Source organism: Haemaphysalis longicornis, unplaced genomic scaffold, assembly GCF_048455015.1.
Source record: "Haemaphysalis longicornis isolate Haplotype H1 unplaced genomic scaffold, Haemaphysalis longicornis Haplotype H1 scaffold_19, whole genome shotgun sequence".
NCBI classification, from domain to species: Eukaryota; Metazoa; Arthropoda; class Arachnida; order Ixodida; family Ixodidae; genus Haemaphysalis; species Haemaphysalis longicornis.
This window is the reverse complement of record NW_027526288.1, coordinates 532,507-554,324: the sequence shown is the minus strand read 5'-3', so window position 1 is coordinate 554,324 and position 21,818 is coordinate 532,507. Positions and strand designations below refer to the sequence as shown.

General features: G+C 46.7%; 1 protein-coding gene across 1 annotated transcript in view; it reads right to left on the bottom strand.

Annotated features, from left to right (window-relative positions):
- Nucleotides 1-2,357: 2,357 nt before the first annotated feature.
- LOC144166730 (uncharacterized) overlaps nt 2,358-21,818 on the bottom strand; it is a 36,133-nt gene continuing 16,672 nt past the window's right edge. Inside the window, exons 2-6 of the mRNA XM_077696232.1 lie at nt 18,340-18,627; nt 12,911-13,084; nt 12,085-12,327; nt 3,014-3,187; nt 2,358-2,468 (exon numbers count right to left, since the gene is read on the bottom strand). Of these exons, the coding sequence (XP_077552358.1) occupies nt 2,373-2,468; nt 3,014-3,187; nt 12,085-12,327; nt 12,911-13,084; nt 18,340-18,588 (936 nt within the window). The 5' untranslated portion in view covers nt 18,589-18,627 and the 3' untranslated portion in view covers nt 2,358-2,372. The remainder of the gene's footprint in view (nt 2,469-3,013; nt 3,188-12,084; nt 12,328-12,910; nt 13,085-18,339; nt 18,628-21,818) is intronic.

Here is a 21,818-nt window from a genome sequence, read left to right as displayed (position 1 = left end):
CGGTCCCTGAGGAAGAAATGCGTATTCGCCCCGCAACCGCCGTCAACCCTTCGTTCTGAGTAGGCATTTCGCGCTGCGGCGAGTTCGTCACGACGCAAGCTTTGTTTTGGATGAAATGCCGTGTTTTGTCATGTGCGTGCTTGCTTCCCACCATAATTGTCGTAAGGTTTTCGTGACGCAAGACTTGTTCATATGATTTTGCGTTTGTTTTGGTCGACTGCAGCTTACGTCTCACCATGTAGCGTGTGCGTTCCGATTGCCTGTAAGCTCTTTATGGCGTGAAGTCATGTTTTTTTTTTTGTTGTAAACGACCCGGGTAGTATTATAAGCCCGTTGTTATGGCATTGGAGTGATTTACTGCGTAATATGTGGGGGTCCGGTGCGGCGAAATTGCGCCTGCAGAAAGAGAAAAAAAATGCGGCTAGGGTAAAACAATTTAAGGCCCTCTACTCTAGTGGCTTCGCCGTTGACGTACGTTTGCTTCGCAAGTTATCGCTTTGTTAAATTCGCGCGCGTTTGAATGGGCACTTGGAATGCATATTCGCACCGCACAGCTGTACGCTTTTTAAGTGCGAATGCACTTCTTAAGCGACCCTGAACCTGCGTCCACCGGCGATGTCCGCATAGCATACCCACGTGGGGGATTGGCCAGGAATCTCCTCGTCTCCCTTGGCAACGGGGGGAGATGGGCGCGCGCTGCCTGGCCGCTGACATGGCACATACCCACGTGGGGGATTGGCCAGGAATCGGGCGTGAGAAGGGCTAATGCCCCCGCTTAAAGGAGTGCTGACACGAAATTTCAACGCTGAGATCCGCTCTAGCAATCAAGTACAACGACAACACAAATAGGTGTCTGTGAATAAATGCATCTTTCTTTCTTTGTAGTTGTGTGTGTGTGTGTGTGTGTGTGTGATCTCTCTTTAGCGAACATTACCGAACCGCGCAAATTCAACTCGTGCATTCGCACTTTCACATTCTTCCCCTCGGGGAAATGCGGGGAAATTTTCTTCCGTGTATGCACAGCGCACAGAGGACCGTTGTGAAATTTACAGACACCGGCCGAACGGCTGGCTTGTTTTAGCACTTAGAATAGAGCGTGAAGTCACGTAACGCCTGTCACATGGGGATGCTCTCCAGTGAAGTGGTTGGAAACACGCCTCCGGCGCTGCCTGACTGTGCGGTGAAGCAGCCATTAGCGAGCGAGTTAGGGCGCTCGCCGGGGTGCTGGGATCGTTCTTGCGATTGCTTGTCGCCATGTTGGGGCGGGTGGCCCTAACATGGCGCATGACTAGTGTGTCATTCGGGCAATTGGATAGTAATCCTTTCGCATTCTTAGTGTCACTACCAGGACTATTTTAAAGCGAAGCCGTTTACATCTGTTCACCGCTGGAATGCGCCGCGTGTGTGCTCGCGAAGAGTCGTATCTGAGCGGCCAAGAACCTCATAATGGGAAAAACCATCGAACCATTGAGTTTCTATGAGAGAACTTTCCCTTGTTCGCAGAATTTTCTGCTAGAATTTTGGCCAAAACAGAAGCAGGAAATCTTTAATATTCACAGAGAATTGAAGTGGTAGCCGAGCAAAGATTACTTCAGTAAACCGGTAGTCACACCTTTTATTACTTTGTTTTTTTAAAGTTTACTTAACACTTTGTCATATGTATGTTAAAATTTCATAAGTCATTTTACAGAAGCCACAAATATTCACGACCGCTTCCAATTGAGTTCATAAAACGCGAGAGCTTACAGAAAACATACCCCATGAGAAACAACCAGTAAAGTGTGAAGCAGCGGCGGCTGAAGGGCTGAGGCTTTTTCGCATGTATCAAAAAGGCATTTCGGCTGTGACTTAGTCGGGACGCTGTCAACAAAAAAAGGCGACTTCTCTCCCGGTGCGGAGCTAAATTACATCAAATACCCAACAGTGTCTCCTTGCTTTTCATTCGGGCAGTTTTAAGTTAGTGTAAGCATAAACAATATCTTTGCCGTTTAGACCAAAACGTGGAAAGCATAGTGAAACGCTGCTGAGATGCCGATGTAGTGTAATTTAGTTCATGCTGATACATTCTCTAAACACTAAGACATTTTCTCATTCCCAAGTTACACATACAGGTGTTTTTTGTGGAATAATTCGGATTGCTTCCCTTTCAGTCCGCTATGTTCTGTTTCATGTGCTCGTATGACTTTGCTCTATAATGGCTCGCAAACCATGAGGTGGGGGCAAATTCCGGCACACCGACAGTTTCGCTGGAATTCAACCTTAATTGAAACAACAGGCCTCCAATTCTTTAATTTTTAGTACAATAAATACAATAAACGCAAGAAACAAATCGGCTGGACTTGTGGTGGCACCAGCACCTTTACTGAATGTCGCTATGATAATTCCGAACTGCGGAAGCAACGTTTCACGCCTGGGACGACATCGTTGAATGCCTCATCGACTTTCCTGCGCTGAAACACACTTTCAATCTGAAAGGAAAAGGTTTGATCACTTTTGCAAACACAGGTCCCACCGCGAACACTCAACTAGAGAGCATTGTTTTTACACTGTGATGAGTTACTAGCTGTGAAGTTGTGTTACCACTCGTGTAACTCACTTTTTCATTAGTAAGGAATATTTTGCTTTGCGTTTTTATGGCTTTGGATGTCGTAGCTCTACCCAATAAAACCTGATAAGTGATGGAGCCCTGTATTCAAAAAAAGTTTTTTCAAAAATATCCCTGATAAAGAACAGGTGTATAAACAAAGTTGTCCACCTGCTGAAAACATGCGGTTTATTTAATAAGTACGGCAAGAAGTGTACACATCACTGGTAAAAGATTGTCCGAATTGTTTGGGGCGCTCTCGGGCTGCCTAGCGCATTATTTTTGCCTACATTTTTTTAACACTAACGAGTTTGCTCCGAAAACAAAAAAACAAAAACTGCTATTCTCGCGTTATTTATTTTCCAGGACTTTTTTGAAGTTGTCTCGTTGTTTTCATTGTAAGTACAAAAATTAGCAAGTAAAACTTACCTTCTCTGCAATTGTGAGGACGCCAGTGGGAACAGGTATGCTGAGAGATTGAAGTAAAGCCACAACCCACGTTTGACAATTGTTTTTCACCACGTGGTACTGGCCAGATCCTTTCGTATCCTTCACAGCTCTCATTATTTCGTTGTACCCAAGTTTGAAACGCCCGAGAGACACCTGTAATGTAAAAAAGGTGACCTTTTCCGCCGGGTATACTTCACATGAATTCAAAACCCCACGGAAGAAGTAACACTAGTGTACTCTTACGTTTACCTACATATTTAAATAAATGGAACGAGAATACAGCTTCCCCATTGAATTATACGGCACAGGATGTGACAGGATAACCGGAAATTGTCGTTGTGAATCCCCCTTGGAAGCGTGTGGTCGTATTTTTTCTTTGCGTTCCATAATGATCATCAGCTTCTGTGCGTTAGCTTTAAGACGAAGGCCGCTCACAAGAAAATAAGTGTGTTTTGAACTCCGACGGACGAGTCCATTCATTATCCACTTTTTATTCTTCCATCCAATCAGCAAAGGAATTGCCCTCCAAACTTCTATACCCGCCTTCTCGTGTTGGCTCCGTTAATTTGTATGCCCGCCTGCAGTGAGGTCTTCGCACTACAAGTCAAAGTCCGGTCCGCTTGTTTCTCTTTAAGCTATCATAGCTTGCACCAGAGTTTGCCCTATGATCCAGCTTCTCACCAGATTACAAAAAGCCACCAGTAATATTTGTTCCGTCGTTTGTTGTGCTGCCATAATTGCTCTATGTACGTTTAGTAAGGCGTAAGCTATCTGCCTCATAAATCATTGCTGGGAGTGCGCACTTATTGCTTACAGATCCTTTCAGAGACAGAGGTTTTCTGCTTTCTATGATTTAGAGTACTCGCGCAATGCACCAAAGACTTGTTCTGGGCCGGAGTACTCGGTCGTGGTGTGGATAAGGAATGGCACGTTGTCCTAGGTATGTATTGTCGTAAAACTATTAAAAAATGTTTTTTAAGCAGAACAGAGTGCTCCCTGCATGCCCAGTTAATATTAGTTTTCCTTTATGCACATTGGCTTCTAAACCCAGGCTAAAATTTGGGAAACACCTGCAAAAACAGCATGTAGAGTTTACTCAATTACTGAATAATGCAGGATTGTCAGAAAACCTCAAGTAGGTCAAGTATTCAACCCCTACCTCTTCCAGTCGAAGGCCAATGAAGCTATTCCAGATAAACGTCAACAAATTTGGAGAGATACCATGTTTTTTTGTCGCCAGTTCAACCCGACCGGGAACTCTTTTATTTCCTTGTGACCTTGTGAAAAATAGCCCTTATCGTGCATCTGGTGCACGTGTCCCCTGAAATTCGAAATTTAAGCCTCCTTTATTACCAGGTATTGCAATGATTTAAGCATTGCGACGCTGTCTACTGAGTCGCGTGGTTTCGGATGGCCATATGCACCAAGTAAAGGTGTAATATTTCCATTACCCTAACAATGGCAGGAATGTGGTTACGTGTACAGCAGCGTTCACAAAATCCACCTTGATTTCTCCGTAGTGGGAAGTTTAGGCTGGGTACTCTGCCATTACCTCTGCCATTACTATTATTGTATACATATATATGGGAATAGGTGCATTTTTTAACTTTATCACAGCGTCCTTTTTAAGCGAAGATGTCTATGGCTACGATCTAGCAGGTGATATCAAGCGATTGAGGGACTGCAGACCAATTTTCACCACAAAGAACACACCCGCCGCGGTGGCTCAGTGGCTAAGGCGTTGCGCTGCTGAGCACGAGGTCGCGGGTTCGATTCCCGGCCGCGGTGGCCGCTTTTCTGATGGAGGCGAAAAGCAAAAACGCCCGTGTGTACGAGATTTCGGCGCACGATAAAGATCCCCAGGTGGTCAAAATTAATCCGGAGCCCTCCACTACGGCGCGCCTCATCGCCTGCGTTGCGTCGGCGCGTTAAACCCTACAATCAATCAATCAATCAACCACAAAGAACACTTTCATTAAAGAATGCACTGAGGATTATTATAGTCCCAACTACGAACCTTGTGAGCAGTGCGAACTGCAGCCTTCTAGGTCAGGGCGCATAGATGCTGCGTCTCAGGAAGTGATCGCGTGCTTAGCGAAAGCACGGCTGCGCGTGCTACTCTGCTGTTACCTCGAATCACGCCGCCACCGGCGGCCAACGTGTTGCAAACACAGTTTCATACTAATATACGCTCGAGGGGACACTGGCGCTAGTGTCTATGTGAGCCTCCAATTTTTTGCTTCAACCCCGTAGAGGCGGCCATGCCTAGAGGATGCATAATTTTCGAAATTGCCTCGACCCAGCGGTCATCTTGGCTTGACTCAAAGTTCCTTTTTTGAAATAAAAAAGGTATGAGTAATGTTTATTAGTGTAAAAAATATTATTCGTGTACACAACTTGTACTTTATGTTAAATTTTAATTGAGGGTTAGAAGTACTCTTTTACAAGACGGGAAGAGTATTGTAAACTATGCACGGTTGAGTTTACGGAACGGGCGTTTCAGCAGCTGCGATTTGCGTGCGAGTCGGCGATGACGTGCGGCTGTAGCAGGGCCACTGTGCTACGTTTAATTTTTTCCTGGAAGCCTACGAGTAGGGCAGCGGCGCGTCATATAACGCCAAGTAAGAATACACGGTTGTTCATTTCCACTCATAGGTGTAAATGTTGCCGGCTTACCCGACGTACGATCGACATGCTGACAAAATCGTGAAAGGGCGCTTCATTTGCGCTGGGAAACAGCTCATCGCTCACTTTAGTTCCTCAAAGAACCTGAAACGGCCAGCTGGAACATATGTGCCACCGCTGTTTGTCGCAAACACGTAGCCGATGTTTTATTGACCGTACGGTTAATCGTGTTTTTTGTTTTACTATTCGTGTATTCTTGTATGTATTGGCGCACTGTAGAGCCGTTTCTCAGAGAAAAAGTTAATTTTGCATGTTGAAAGAGGCAAACGTACAAACCATGGTATTTATGAGACGGCACAGGAAAAAATATTCGTACTTCCTTCGTGGTAAGGTTACAACAGATGGCCTATTTTTGGTAAGAGAGGCATGCAGGCAGGTCGCTAAAAATGAAGCAGTGGGCTGCATTTTAATGGAGCTCTTAATTTTATGAAAACTCCCGTGTAGAATGCTACCATTTCATGCCCAATAATGCGCGCTCATACACAGCTGAGCACAGTTGGTGTACATTACACACCCACAACTCTGCTCTCCCTCGGTAACTGATCCACACTTGCTTAATTCCAGCCAAAGTGCCAATGATGTCTCACGCCCAAATGTAGCCAGGTACGCGTGTGAAATTGAAGACTCACTATTTTTTGCCCTTGCCACCCATACAGGCATGCCGAAGCGAATGAACAGTTTGAAATTACATGCAAAGGTGTCAAACAGTAAATAATGCTGATCAGACGATGCTTGCGCAATTATAAATTAAAAAGTGCTTCAGTGGTATCGCTTCCATAATACACAAAGCGCCTTCATGCATTCGTTGTTCTGAAGGTGTTCCGCAATGGGTACAAGACATTTATCACTTTTGTGTGGTGCTTCTTCAGTCTTGAATAATCCAACTGCTGATGTCGTGTCTGGTTAGAGCATTACCCTTTGAAAACATTGTTGGGTACGGGTGATTTCGTGAATTTTTAATTTTAAATAAAGACTTCAACGTCAACTCGACAGCAGGCAGCTGATCGTAACTGGGTGGTTTTTATGACAAAGCCAGAGCCACTGATTAGCTTATGTTGCTGGAGCCCTTGTGTAGACAGACATGTTGGTGTGCTGGATCTTTATAAAAATTAATTGAGCTCTAAAACTCTGTACAAAAGACTTGCAAAACCTAAAATAGTGGCATTCATTTGGCTACAGGTACCAGCTGTGTCAACAGTGCAATGAGAAGACCAGCAGGCAACACAGAAACTGCACCAGCCATGCAACCAGCTTCCGAGTCAGTACCATTGCATGGATGATCAACAGCACAAGACGAGGCAGGCATGCCGCCAGCGTGTGAAAAACACTACAATTCTAGCAAAGACATCCCCCCAAAAGCAAAAGGCTTGGGGAGAGGTTGACTGCAGCCTAAGATATGTAAATAGTAAGCAATAGTCCTCTGCATTCAGGCGCACAATAAAGAAAAAAAGAAATGGTGAGGAACGTGCCTTGCAGTTCCATGGAAGACGCTCTTTGAACATTTAGTGTTAGGCAGTCAAGATTGAAACTAATTTTCTCGGGTGCTAGAAAATTGTTTGTTCGAGAAAATTCATTGTATGTAAAAATGTCACTTATAGCAGTAGCTTCACTTTGTGATAGCCTAGGCATAGTGTGATACCGACCTCATTTAACTACTATTAGCATAAACAGCCATTTAAAGACTTGTGGACGTGCTTGTTAAACTGAAAGAATGAATAGGAAATATATTGCGTGGTATTTTAGCCCACTGTGTTCCCATAGTTTTATTCACGTGAAGGACCCTGCTGAAGAGGAATATGCCTGGTGCCAATGGCGGAGAGAGAGCTGGCACATCCTCGCTGCCCATTTAAATCCACACTGAAGCCAAGTTTGATTGTGAATCTTTAACAAACAGTTTTTGCGACACCGTTATCTTCTCAACAACACGCATGAAGGGGGGACGGAGGTAATTGGCTTTCACCACGTGAATGTCACTTAAAAAGACACTATATGTGTTGTGGCTGCAGTGTTTTTTTATTCACCGGCGATATCTGTGCAAATATTGAATTGAAAAATGTTAACCCGCCTTCTCCCGGCTCAACAGATTCTGATCAATGGAGTAGAAGTATGCCTCACCTACTTCTGGGTGTTATTAAGTTGCAGATTGGTTCCACCCAACGGCTGTTCACTGCGGCTGTATATTGTCATTCCGAGTGTACGCAGTTTTGAGAACCTTATAATTTTAATTAATTAGATCAGCTTTTCCAGGGTTCTTTTCATGTAATATTTTTTGCTGTAGCCTAGCATGCGCATGTGTTCCCTACTTACAGTAACCATTTTGTCGGCTCCGGCATAAAGCAGCCTGCGGCCATTGGACTGCAGGTTGTGAAAATAGCTAGACAGGTTGGTACCTACAAACACAATCTTGGTACCAATATATCGGAAGTCGCCCTTTCATGGAACGATAAATACATTCATGCGACTGCTGGTGCCTGCACTTATTATTATTGCATAGCGTGCATATTTCTGCTGACAAGCCTTAGAACTTTCTGAACAACTTCCTCAGAGTAATTTGGCAGTGTTGCTTTTGTTTTGCAAAGCAATGCTGGCCTTATTTTAATAGTGGTATAGTGTATGACTGTGACGGGTGCTTTTTTATAATTGAGTGAAACTGAATTCCGCACTTTCCTGTAGGCGCAATAAATTCACACTTTACACTCGCCAACTTTTTCTCTGGTTGCGCAATGTGCCTGTCTCCAGACGCTGAGCCTTGGTTCTATAATGCAAGCAGTTGCTAAAGCACCATCTGTCACTGGAAAGGACAACACTGTGACCAATGTACACTGACAGCGACTTCACTGAATAGAGTATTGTACACGGTCCTGTAAAATAGGAACGAAAGCTCGCTCCTCGTTCCTTTAAAATTTTGAAACGAGTTCCCTTAAAAAGTTCCTATGTTGTTAAGGGAAAGCGTTCCATTTACATTTTAAACGTTGTAACGGCTCGTTACATTAACGTTACATTTGATTTTTTTTCAATTAAAATCTAGTGCCGGATATTCCTGAGGCTAAATGAAGTGCGCAATTTAACACTCACACCGAACTACGTATATCATACAAATATGAACACCCCGGCAGCAGAATGTGAAAAAACGCTCCTAGACAATTTTTAGGGAGCACCGGACACAACCCAGACATACTTAACTGCACTTGTAGTGCTCCTCTATTACAAGTGCAACACATATGGTGCTTTCCACTTGGGTCTCCAACAGCCAATAATCGAAAAGAAACGCAAAATAGAGAACCAAGAAGAAGACACCACGGAGACAAACCCCCAGTATGTCACCATAGAAACATTAAATGCCAGCCTTGGTGATGTTACAGCCCCGATACTGAACCAACTCCAAGCCATCGCCTCCCAACGTAATCAGCTTTCGGCGCAGGTACACAATACTCAACATAGAGTGGAGAGTCTAGAAACCCAGACAACACCCCTCCCTGGCCGTCTTGCGCTCAGAGAAAAGCTACATCATCGCCCGGTATTAAATGACACGACTACTGAGCTCCTCATCAACCATACTGACCACTAGTACAAAATATAATGCGTGCTGTCCCACTGTCGTTTGGCAGTGGAATCGCAGGGGATTCAAAAATAAGAAAGGTGACCTTCAACAGCACATTGCTCATCAAGAAGAACCCCCCCCCCCCCCTCCCCGACGTAATAGCGATTCAAGAATCAACGGTGGTTGCCAAGCTCCCGGGCTATATTACACAGATACCGCAAGAAGGCAGAGCCGTGTGCACTTTAATTAAGAAAAACATTACTGCCATCCACCACCAGTTGTCTAGTAACCCCCATGATTGCGTCCTTACAGAGCTGGTTTCGCAGAAACTCAAATGTACGAGCACTCTGTTCATTCTTAACATTTATTGTCGCCCCAAAAACAAAGCGCCGGGATTGGCAGACATGACTCGACAAGCAAAGTGCCTGGCGGGTTCCAACCCATTCATCGTTGTGGGTTACTTTAACGCTGCTCGCTCTGAATGGGGATACACGTACGTCACCAAACGGGGCAAAGAACTGTCGAAAATATTCGATGAGAAAAACCTTACTCTCCTCACGGAGCCAAGTGCCCCAACTCGTATAGGCACGAGCACAGCCAAGGATACTAGCCCTGACCTTACGCTCGTTGCACACGCCCCAAAGTCCACCTGGAGTATTACGGAGGACAACATCGGGAGTGATAATATGATACTACAGACGAAAACCCCAGGGCCTCAGTTCCGTAGGGTCATCGGGGTAGCAAAGCGTACTGATTGGCAAGCACTACGCTCCCATAGAAGAGGTAAAACTGAAGAAAAGATAGAAGACATCAGTCACTGGACGAAGACACTCGTGGAAGAAATAACGCACTACACGAAGAAACTAAGCCTCTCCGATGAAATTCCAGCGGTCGACCCACACCTGCTTCATTTATGGAAGGCAAGGCGCAGCCTTCTTCTCAGATGGAAAATGCAAAGGCACAACAAGAGACTCCGAAAACGAATAGCTTTGCTCAACAAAGAGGCGTCAGCGTACGCGGCCGAGCTCTGTGGGCAGAACTGGCTTCAGATGTGCGATGCTCTTCAAGGAAGACTAAGTACATCCAAGACGTGGAACATCCTCCGCTACCTAATCGACCGTACTAAACGTCGGAGTGAAACAAGTAAGACGATGCAAGCGATCATTCACCAATTTCCTGGCACGCAAGAAGACCTCTTACGGGAGCTACAGGCAAGATATTTTCAGCCTACACCCAGGGTGCGGTTGCGAGAGTACGGGGGATGCCCCAATGCATATCTCGATAGCCCAATAACATCAACTGAAGTGAGGGCGGCTTTGCTTAAGATCTACCGGAACACGTCCCCTGGCATGGACCGCGTGCCGAACAAGGCCCTAACAAACCTGGATGACGGCTCCGTGGAGGCTTTGTCTACCTACATGAACGAGTGTTGGGAGAAGGGGGTGATGCCACCGGCCTGGAAAGAAGCAGATATTTGTCTCCTTCCAAAACCAGGCACAACACCTTGCACGGATAATGTTCGCCCCATTTCCCTCGCTTCGTGCATCGGAAAGCTTATGGAACACGTCGTTCTTAACCGTGTACAAAGGTTTCTTGAAACGACGGACAAAATGCCTCACTCGATGTTCGGGTTCCGCCCGCACCTCTCAGCTCAGGACGTACTACTGCAGCTGAAGAAGGACATATTTGAGGCAGCCAGTCGCACCAAACCCAAAGCGATCCTGGCTTTAGACTTGAAGGATGCGTTCGACAATGTAACGCACGAAGCAATCCTCACAAATCTTGGCAACCTGGGTTGCGGGGCAAAGATGTACTCCTTCATCAAGAATTTTCTGTCTGATAGGACTGCGATCATTAGGATTGGCGACATCCAGGCGTCCCCCATAAAGTGTGGCAGTCGTGGTACACCACAAGGGGCAGTGCTATCGCCTCAACTTTTCGCCATGATAGGCCTTCCCCGACAATTAGAAAAAATCCCCAAAATTAAGCATGCCCTGTATGCGGACGATATAACGATCTGGATTGCCAAAGGCTCTCCCGGCGTTATGCAAGACAGCCTACAAACGGCAGCGGACGTCGTCCGCACCTACGCGAGCCGATGTGGTTTAACTTGTGCCCCGCAGAAGTCGGAACTTATAATAGTACAAAAATGCCGCCGGGACATTTCAGACAACATCAAAATTTGGCTGGACGGCGTACTCATCAAACCGAAACCCTCAATCAAGATATTTAGGATGACATACCAGGAAAACTGCAAAAACACCCTGCTTCTCAACAGGCTCCAAGAAACCACGGCTCAAATTGTTCGGATGCTGCGTAGGGTAGCGAACAGGAACCGTGGACTAAAAGAAAACGACATGGTTCGTCTTGTGCAGGCCTTCGTCGTCTCCAGAATCGTTTAAGTGGCTCCTTATGTGGTTTTGGGGACATCGGAGCGCGAAAAGCTAGACGTCCTTCTTAGAAAGGCATATAAACAATCCCTGGCACTTCCTGCAAGCACCTCTACGGTACGACTCATGGCTTTGGGACTGCACAACACCATCGAGGAGCTCATAGAGGCCCGCCTAACGGCGCAGAAAGTAAGACTCGGAGCAAGTCCAACGGGTAGAGAAACGGCAGCTACGCTTGGTTACACGGCGTCGCACATCGGCAGTTCCTGCATGTGCGTGGGAATTCCACAAATTATCTGCAAAAAATTTTTACGGCGTATAGTCCCTGAATATTTTGCCCATACCCATGTGCAAAGCTTAAGTAATTTACTCGGACCTTACTGTGACCACTTTCGTACAATTCCCCAAAAGCTGCTCCGTCCAGCGTCACTCACCGTATGCTCTGGGGGACTCAAACCTTCGCCCATCTTAAGACTGGTCGTCAGCAGGCCGTTTTCTTCACCAGCTTGGCACCTTATTGCATCGCTGCCGTCTATTATAAAGTCCACATGCCAGTGCATGAACACTCGTTTCGAGAGCAGCGAGCTATGGTTCTTGGAAAAAAATTTCCGTCGGCCAGGGCTGAGACGAGAGAATCCCAAGACCACTTCGCAATTTTCCGTATTTGGTGAAAATACCTGAAAAGACAATATTTCGTTTTTTAAATTCGTTCAAGCGAGGTGTCGGAGCTTGTATATATTGACATTGTTATTCAATATTTTTTTAAGTTATATTTACGCAGAAGGATGCCCTGGGCGATATTAGATTCGGCCAAACGCACTAGCCATTTCCAGTGCTAATTAGGTTTGAGCGTTGCGAAGAACATAAAAGTATAATTAACCACGAACCTAATAAGGCAACGGTAAAGTCGGCCAAACGCACTACCCATTTCCAGTGCTAATTAGGAGATGCCCAGACATAACATTTCCTTAGGTAAGGCGTCAACGCAGTTGCGGTTACCTGACCATGTCATCTATGATACATGGTGGAATAACTCAACCAAAGGTTATAGGCCGCTCGACATAAGTAGTATGTCGAGAGTGACAACTTCGTCCTGAATCGTCAAACTCGACATTATATCTGTGACGCCACGTGAGAGTCACCTTGATGTCGTGTTCATAATCATGAAGACGCATTTCTGTTATACTTCTCAGTTCTGGGCTCAGTCTACAGATTCACACGAATGCGAAACTTGAACTATACAAACGCTAGAGTACTCACTTTTATTTTGGGTTTGCGACGTATTTCGGGAATGGCGACACCAAGAGTTTCCAGTAGCTTCTCAGCCCAAGTACGGGAATTGTTAAAAACGAGATCGTAAGTAGAAGTCTTGTTCATAGTTTCAAACGCTTCTTTAATCCGATCAAAACTGAAGACGAAGTTCCCGAGCGGAATCTGAAACAGACCAGAATAAATTGCAACGGGCTCACAGGACACCCAAATGTACTCTGCAGCCTGGCTCTCCCTTTTTAAAGCAAATTCAGGAATGTGAAGGAGACATTTGCTTTCGGAGGCAAATATAATCCATCTGAAAAGATCATAAAGAAAAGTAAAAGGAAAAAATGTGTTATACGATAACCACATAATAATGATATACCTTCACAAGTTGACGTTCGTAAAAATATATTCCGCAACGAACTATAATGTGAAAATTTTCTGTGTGTTTTAAACTTTCTCTTCTGTTTCGACAGAGGAAATAAACATCCCTAATTACGAGCTCATCGGTGCGCGTTGGCGGTGTCACCGGCACTGTCGAGGAAGCCCTCTAATCCTGGATGCTCTAATCCTAGCTGGATGCTCATTCCCTCATTAGCCTGAACTTCTCACGCTAATAAAGGGAGTCAAAATGTCCAACCTCCTGAGCTGGTCCACCCATTGCTCGTGCGTAGGAGGGGACTTGGTGTTAGGGATGATGATGATAATTCGCAGTCCTATTGTAGAAGATGCCAGGCTGGGGACAGGAGTTGCAGGTGTTGTGGTAATATGTGGGCTAGATCTGGTAGATTGAGTTACGGCGTGAATAGGATATGGTCACGATTAGGCGGAGTTTTTATCAGGCGAGCACTGAGAGGATTCACCGCGAGAATTACGTGTGCATTTGCTGAAGCCCCCGCGAGAGTGCTAAATGTAGTACAGCGCGACCGGGATATTAATAATGGCCGCGTGTCAGCTCACTTCGCTGAAATTGTCGTAGAGAGACAATAGTCATCGGCTGCCTCTACGAGGTATATGTCTCCCTTGCGTGTGCCACGCGTTCTCACGCCCGCCACCATCCACATCAATTCTTACACAATAAAAACGGTTGACGTCTGCTCAAGTAAATTCAAATATCTCGCATTCGCGCTGCTTGCTCGACGTCTACTAAAGATTTTGTTGCTGCTCGACTTGGAATGCCACCTCAAGGTCTACAGGGGGGCGCGGCCGAGTTTTGTGTTTTAGGTGAAAACATGGTTTTAAACGCGTTTATTTTGAATATTTGCTTTCGCAACTATGAAGCCCATATCTACCTTAAAATTTAATAAGGCATAGAGGCACTCATGTATTTGTGTTTAAACTGGAACATGGGCTATGGTTTCTTTTCTCTCAGCAATGTTGGCAGCGGGTTTCAAGGTTTATTACCTTGGGGAAATGTTATGCCTATATATGACCCAAATTTGGAAATGTTTTGACCCAGGTGTATCGTTTCCCAGACGAGCCGGTAAAACGTCAGTTAGATGCAAGATTTACGCGCACCGCAACAAAAAGGACCAGGTGTGTCAAATACCATCCACCCTCGACGTTTAGAGAGCCCCTTTTGTCATTGAGACGTGGCGTATACCAACACAGCGACTTTTTCCGTAACCACAGGAGCGCATCCCTGAAGGAGGAGCTGCAGGTAAAGCAATGTAATTCGCACCTGCGAGTCCATACGCATCAGATACACGAGGGGTGAGCCACGGGTAATCTGTACCAAGACAACGTGTATGGTCACTGCCACCCGCCAGAACTCGATCTAGGCTCATAAGTCCCAGGAGGTTCCGCACGTGTAGCAACACGAATTAGGGCGAGCTGCGTAGCTGCCCCAAAACAAGCGTGCCTAAGGCGGATTTGCCTTCCTACCCTCAGACAAGCAGACCTTACTCCTGCTGTGGCCTTTCTTCGCTAGTCCAATCGTCTCCAACGGCTCCCTCGGCAAGGGGATGGCACACCCGCAATAGTTAGCCGGGTCTTTTAAAGATAAATTTCTCGTCCCAACATTTTGTTATGTTTTGTGCTAGGTAGCGGAACCGAAGGATGGACAGACCGACAAGCAGACGCAGACAGGCCAAAGTTCTCAGGTTTGAGTAGCTAAAGACAGACAATCATCTTTAAAACTATATCACAGCGGAGATGACGTTTTCGCAGTGGGACATCGCAGCGGAGGTCTATTACGTGGCTAGGTGCATGGGCATTTGTGTGTACACCAGGACCAACTATAATTCCAACCAGCAAGCCAAGATCGGCACCAGCCCAAAACGCGATGTGGCGCTAGTGTCACACTAGCGAGATTTAGAAAAGAGGCCCCAACACTCTGCATTCCCAAAGCGGCAAGTAGCGCCGTACCGCGCAAGCGTGGAACCTGAACCGTCCTTGGTGGTTCGGGTATGGGTTAAGCGGGCAGGCTATTTTGCCGAAATAGCGGACGCCCGAAAGCTCGCCCCAACAGGAGCTCCGTTCCTTGCGTCACTGTCGCAGTCAGCAAGACACCGCGTGACGACGACTAAAGCGAGAGCTTCGGGTCGTTTGCAATCTTTTCAACCTACTTGGCTGTGCGTTCCCGCATAGCCCACGAAGCGGCTCCAACCGCCGCGACTACGGCAGCAACTACTTGTCGCCGCTGTTCGAAATCTACATAATAGCGAAAATGAAGTTGCACATGCAGGAAAGTGGACGTCAGTGTGGTGAAAAATTGTGCTACGGATTGGGATGAGTGATGATTTTAATAGCGCCGCTGAAATGCCTGCCGCAACGCTAAGCCTACATTTCACTATGCTGACCCGCTTGGGAGGTTGGACCAGGCACCAGCAATGAACCTTTTTCTAGTAGCGCTCTACGCATGCGCTGCTCTCGCTTCCAGCAACCAATCCACCATTCTTGGGGGTAAACAGTAAACAAAAGGACGCCACATTGGATTAGCCAGTTGCGAACGCCGAGGCGGCTAAGTGCTGGTCCGTCCTCTAAGCCCTGAAAGCGGCCGACAGATACGCGCTACGGCTGCCACCGAAAAATTTCTCTTCCACCAAAACCATGCGTGGCGCCTGGGACGCCTTCGTCAACTGCGCAGGGCACGCTGAAAAAAAAAAAGGGGGCGTGTTCTTCTATAATACCTCAATTGTGGTTCGAGTGGCCACCGCAAGAGGGCTACGCTACTGGGAAAATGTTTATTGCCAGCTCAGTAGCTTCGGTCGTCGGCTCAGTGGTGCACCGTTGCTCGAGCCGTCCCATTCCCACGGAGAGCGTGTATGCACAGGAAGCAGTCGATCTGCTTTTTTCGCCGCATCCTTGAGCTTCTAGCCCTAAGTCACTTTCTCAGTCGTGGACAGGCGTTGCACTGAGCAGTGTATTGTGCATTGAGCAGATATTTGCGGTGGCATCCAGAAATGTGTTTTTTGGGGGGTTGTACGCCGCCAGTAAAAAAATGCAAAGGCAAGATCATGCTCAGCCGAAAATTTGTCATTTTAGGCTTCAATAAACGAACACCTTTTTAATTTTTATTCTATATACGACAGTCGAAACTCGTTAATTCGAAGTCCGATGGGATGAAAAATCTGTTCGAATTAGCCGGAGTTCGAACTAGAGGTAGTCCTTTTGATTGGCGGTGCAGCGCACGCTAACAGTATCAACTCTAGACTGTATTGCGCGTCCTTCGAAGTGCACTTTCATCAATTACGTGCTGCGAAAGTACAAAAAAGAAAAAAATTCCGCCATTTTTACGAAGTGAATGATGGTGAGAGGGGCGAAGATAAAATGCTTATCGGCAAAACCGTGAAACATTCGCCCACACATTATATAAAGCCTCGACACGTCAAGCTTTCCACCGCTCCGTTGACAAGCCCATCGACGACGTCGATGTTTGTGGTGATTATGTAGGGCTTGTTTGGGACGCTGAGAATCTCCATGGGTAAGTTGGCGAATTCGGTGTGTGACATTTTAGCCACATTAGCCATCGCCTTCTGCAGCGCTTCTTGTGTCGCATACCCCCGGTACGTGTCTTAAGCTCGCAGGCGACGAACGACAACCTCTTCTTCTTCTCCTCCTTGTTGGGTAGCAACAAACGCGTTGAACGTTTTGACCTCTTCGGCCAATCTTTGGTTGGCCAATCCCTAGGGGGATCCTGCCACAATCACCATCAATGTGCCGTGTACAATGCGTCATGTACGGCCGGGACAGGGCCCGAGCCAGAAGATCTTTGTCCCTAAAAGAAAACCAGCACAAGCGGGAGAAGGAAATGGAGCGCCCTCCGCAAGCGGGCGAAGCAGGACCGCATGGAAGCAGGACCGCGTGCAGGACCGCAGCTGCTACAGTGCACGCTGAGCCAGCCCGCGGTTACTTGTTTGGGGAGCTGCGGAGGCTAGTGACGCATTGAACGTTGGCCTTCGGCTTTGGATATTACGAAAAGTAATCTTTGCGGAAGGGCAACATTGCTAGAATTAGGCGTGGCATATGTATTAGGTTCGAATTAGCATGAGTTTCCCCCATTCAGATACACGTCATTGTGCGGGGCTAATGGATCAGTTCGAATTATGCCTTGGTTCGAATTATGCCGGGTTCGAGTGTATATATATTCCGTGTGGAAATAAATAATAAATGTCATAACGAAAATAGGGCCGAAGGAAGGGGGAGGGAGGATGCTGCGCCGTGAGAGTTCCGTTGTAGTGTTCTGCTACTGAAACACCCTCCTCCCCTTGATACGTCTTTATTATGTGTACAAACTTTTGGAACAAACAATCATTGTCCAAGCACGTCTGACACATTTTCGGAGCGCATTCCACTTCTGCTGTAAGAAAAACCTAAGTGTTGAATTAGCAGTAACTGTTCATTTGCTGTGCATGTTAGTCAAGAAACCTAGTTAAACTTGCGCTCCAAGAACGAAAAACATACTACGTACAAAAGCGCAAATTATGGCCTTAAATACAAAAAATGAACTATATACTACATCCAAAGAGCAGCATTCATTGCAGATTCAATTTAAATATGTAATTTCATTCATGTATTTTAGTTTTTGGTGATGGAAATGAACTGCGTCATGGCAGAGGAAAATTAGTGGATCCCACGCATCCGTTCAAATAGGCTTAAAGCGACGCCGTATCATGGTATACCTCGGATGAAATGGACCTTTGCGCAGAATTTCCTGAGCGTGTCATTTTGCTTGGCGTAGTTGCCGATTTTTCGAAACGTTCATTATATGTGAGTGCATGGAGTGATACGACTCCTAACAAAAAACTTTCCTCATCTTAATTTCAGTGGAAAAGATGCACCAGCTCTGAGCGCACAGAACATGAAAGGCACTTCAAGTGCGGCTCTCCCAAGCGATTTCGAGCCGGCCCCATGGCAATGACACTTGGAGGCCAGCAATATCTCTTGAAACTTACATACACCTCGATACTTACCTATCTATCTACCCTACTCACCTGTAGGTCTCGGGAAGCCAGATTATTCCTCATCTTGGGAACATTTAGGCGCCCTTGGAGTTTGTCCTCATCAACAACAGCTTCGCATCGAACTGTCAAATCTCGCGCCATCTTGAAGTCGACGGACCAGACTTCAGAGTGTTGAGCGAGACAGCCGGAGGACACTTGGCTCCACAAATTGGAAACGTATTCAGGTTGCGATACCCGTAGGGTGACTTCACATTTCGATTTACATATATTTCCTGCCATAATTTGATGTGCAGAATGGGCGGTTGCCTCTTGGAGCCTCTGTAAACAAACCGGAATAATTCCTCTTACAAAGGAATTCATCTCATCATGGATAGCGATTACTAAGAGATCTTCATCAAGAAGCTTTACACTACCGGCAAGTAAAGGATACACAAACGAACCTAACAGGCACCATGACCCGTTATTACGAACACTTTGTCCTGTTTCTCACTCCCCCAATTACGCTGGCCCCCTTGGGAAGGTGTATTAACGGAGGAAGGTCAAAGAATTGGGGTTCTTTGTGAGGTACATGCGTACGTACACACGCAAAACGTACTTTTCAAAATATGCAAAATGGGTGCAAGGGAAGAAAGAATACTACTTGTGAAGAACGTATTTGGGTACATGCACAGAGTTTTGGGAGATTGCAGAGGCGCGAAGCCTCGCGAAAGAAAAACTGCAAGAGCACTCAGCGGCATATTACCAGCAAAGCAAGAGGTCTACAGCTGACTGGAAGCGAAGGATGAAGAAGTGGGGGGCTTGGGGTGGCCGGCGTGCTAACATGATATGGCGTCGTAATAATGGGTAGCAGCTCATTACAAGTGCTTTTAAGTCAGTGGCTCGTGCTGGATTGATATGAAGTTTGTGCCGCAGCTTCAACTAATCACATATTTCACTTTTTTGGTTTTAGCTACAACTAGGTTTTAGCTACAATGGAAGGTGTCGCCAGTAGAGAGAGTTTAGGTAAAAAGATTATATGAAATATGCATGTACGGACATGTCCATTGTGAAAGCCAAAATGCATCCAATGCTTTAAAAAAACTACTGCACACTGTTGACGTATCCCTTAGGTGAAACCAAGCGCACAAAAGAAGTCTTCGCCCACTTGTTTCACTACCTGGAGACGACCGGCCTAGTGCAGCAGCTGTAGCCCGGACTGCAGTGACTGACTGATGTGCCGGGACTGACAGCCCCACCTCTTATGCTTTATCCTCTCTTTATACCATTCTCTCTCTCGCTCTTTCAACTTTATCCTTTCACTCCACCTCTAATTCCATTCCTCTGCACTGGGTTGAATGCAGGTGAGCTCACTAACGAGATCAAAATATCCCCAGTGCATTTCTTTTCTTTTCCGCTATTGCAAACCAAAACCAACAGACAGTGCACTACCCGCCGTAGTGACTCAGTGGCTATGGCTGAACCAAAGAACGCGGGTTCGATTCCCACCCGCGGCGGCCGGTTTTCTGATGGAGGCGAAAACTTAAAGCGCCCGTGTGTTCGATATATCGGAGCCCACTGAAGATCCACAGGTGGTCAAAGTGAATCGGGAGTCCTACACTATGGCGCGCATCAGAATTTTCTTGTTTGTTCACACGTTTAAGTAATGACACACTCGGCCAGTTCTGAGCGAATATTTGCCACATTACGCCAGAAACGAAAACATGCATATAGGATGCTAGCCAAAATTTTGGTCTGCTGCCGAGTAATTAAAGGATGTCTGATGGCACCGCTATACTAAAGCCTGCGCAAAGTAGTTCGCTGTAGGCTGCTGTGGTTGAGAGATACATTTTGGAAATTGGAACAGCGAGAACACACGGCGCCCCCTCTCAGGAGTGTCAACACCACATGCCTCCTTCGGTCTTTGGCATTTTTGCGGTAAAGCAGCTTTAAAGCACCGAGGCGCTTGTCTTGCACACCATCGTGGCTAATATAGTTCTGAATAGACCATCTCCATTGACTCTTTAAAGGCTATCTAACATACGGATAACATTTGCATTGGTTCTATGCATTTAAAACTTTCGTGCATTTCTGTGCATGGTTTTACGATATCTGTTTTTGAACCACAGAACCACTAGGACTATATATGATATAAACTACGCTTCGAAACACGGCTCAGCTGTTTCCGTTTTGTAGGCGCACCCTAGTATTGCGGCGGCCGGACGTGCTAAGGCACACCACAACGCGGCGGCCGAACCATTTTGCTTCGAATGCAACAAAACGGTTAATTTCGCTGCATTCGACAGCTACTCTAATACCAGGCTGAAGGTGATATTAAGCGCTGTTAGACCAGAGTGCAACTCCAGTGTTTCGTTTGGGCCGAAGCTTGTACTTCATACTCTAGTGTCTAAAAACAAAATTTCGCTCGTGCAAAGTTTCGTTCCCAGTCATAATTTCAACAGATCAGAGCACAGGGCAAGCACGGTACATTTCCTCACCAGTTTTTAAAGTAGCCGTGTTTATTGCATCACACGAATTTTCTTCTCTAGTTTTTACCTCCGGCGCTTGCGGCTACATGCAAGGTAACGCTTCAGTCTACACTTCAGTACCATAACGGGCACTATGCGTGAACTGCACGAGATCCGGACACAGGCAGCATGCTCGACGGCATGCATACGAACGAGACTACGCATGCAAAACTGCGCATGCTTGCTCACCGGACCTCTCCCACGTAATCGCCATGATTACGGAAATGCAAGTTAAGCTCAGGGCAATTCCGGCGGGGTCACGAATGCAAGCTGCTCTCACACCGACCGGGCCAGTCGAGGAGCTACATCGCCCACGCGCAGGTCATTCCGGCAACGAGCAACGAGACGCGCAACATACACAGCGCGCACGAGCCAGGAGGCACCACGTGCTTGGTACACGCGTTTCCCATCCAGACGTACACGAACCGAACATCAAGAGCTCGGAAGGAATGACGCCAGTACGTAGATTTTGCGTGCGTGCTGTCCCCGCCCCGGTCCACGCAACCAACGATATCGCATCCGGATTGATGGACATGGAAACAGCGAGCGAGACGCACACCGCACGAAACGCACCATACGTGGTGAACGACAGCACATGAAGGAGCGGGGAGTTTCCCAGGGTAAACGAGACGCGCAGCTCAAGAAACCCCCCAGAAATGACGAAAGACATCCAAACCTGACCGGCAGAGCTGACCACGGTTGACGAAATGCACAGCGCACGGAACGCGATCAAGCCAGCACACACGAAAGAGACCGCTATTCGCGACAGCCTCCGCTACAGCTTCGCTATCCGGACTTTGCCAGTGAATGTCACAACCAAAGAAATCAGCTTAAAAACTGAGCCAGCGCACGCGGTTCAACCGTACTGGACGTACGAGCTGTTCTGCACCCATTGCTCCAGCCCCAGTCCAGCGAACGAATCTCGGGCAGGTAGGTCTGTCAGCGAGCAGCGATACGGCCAGCACATGCGGCACGTCCGAGCCAAAACGAACAAGATCCCCGGCG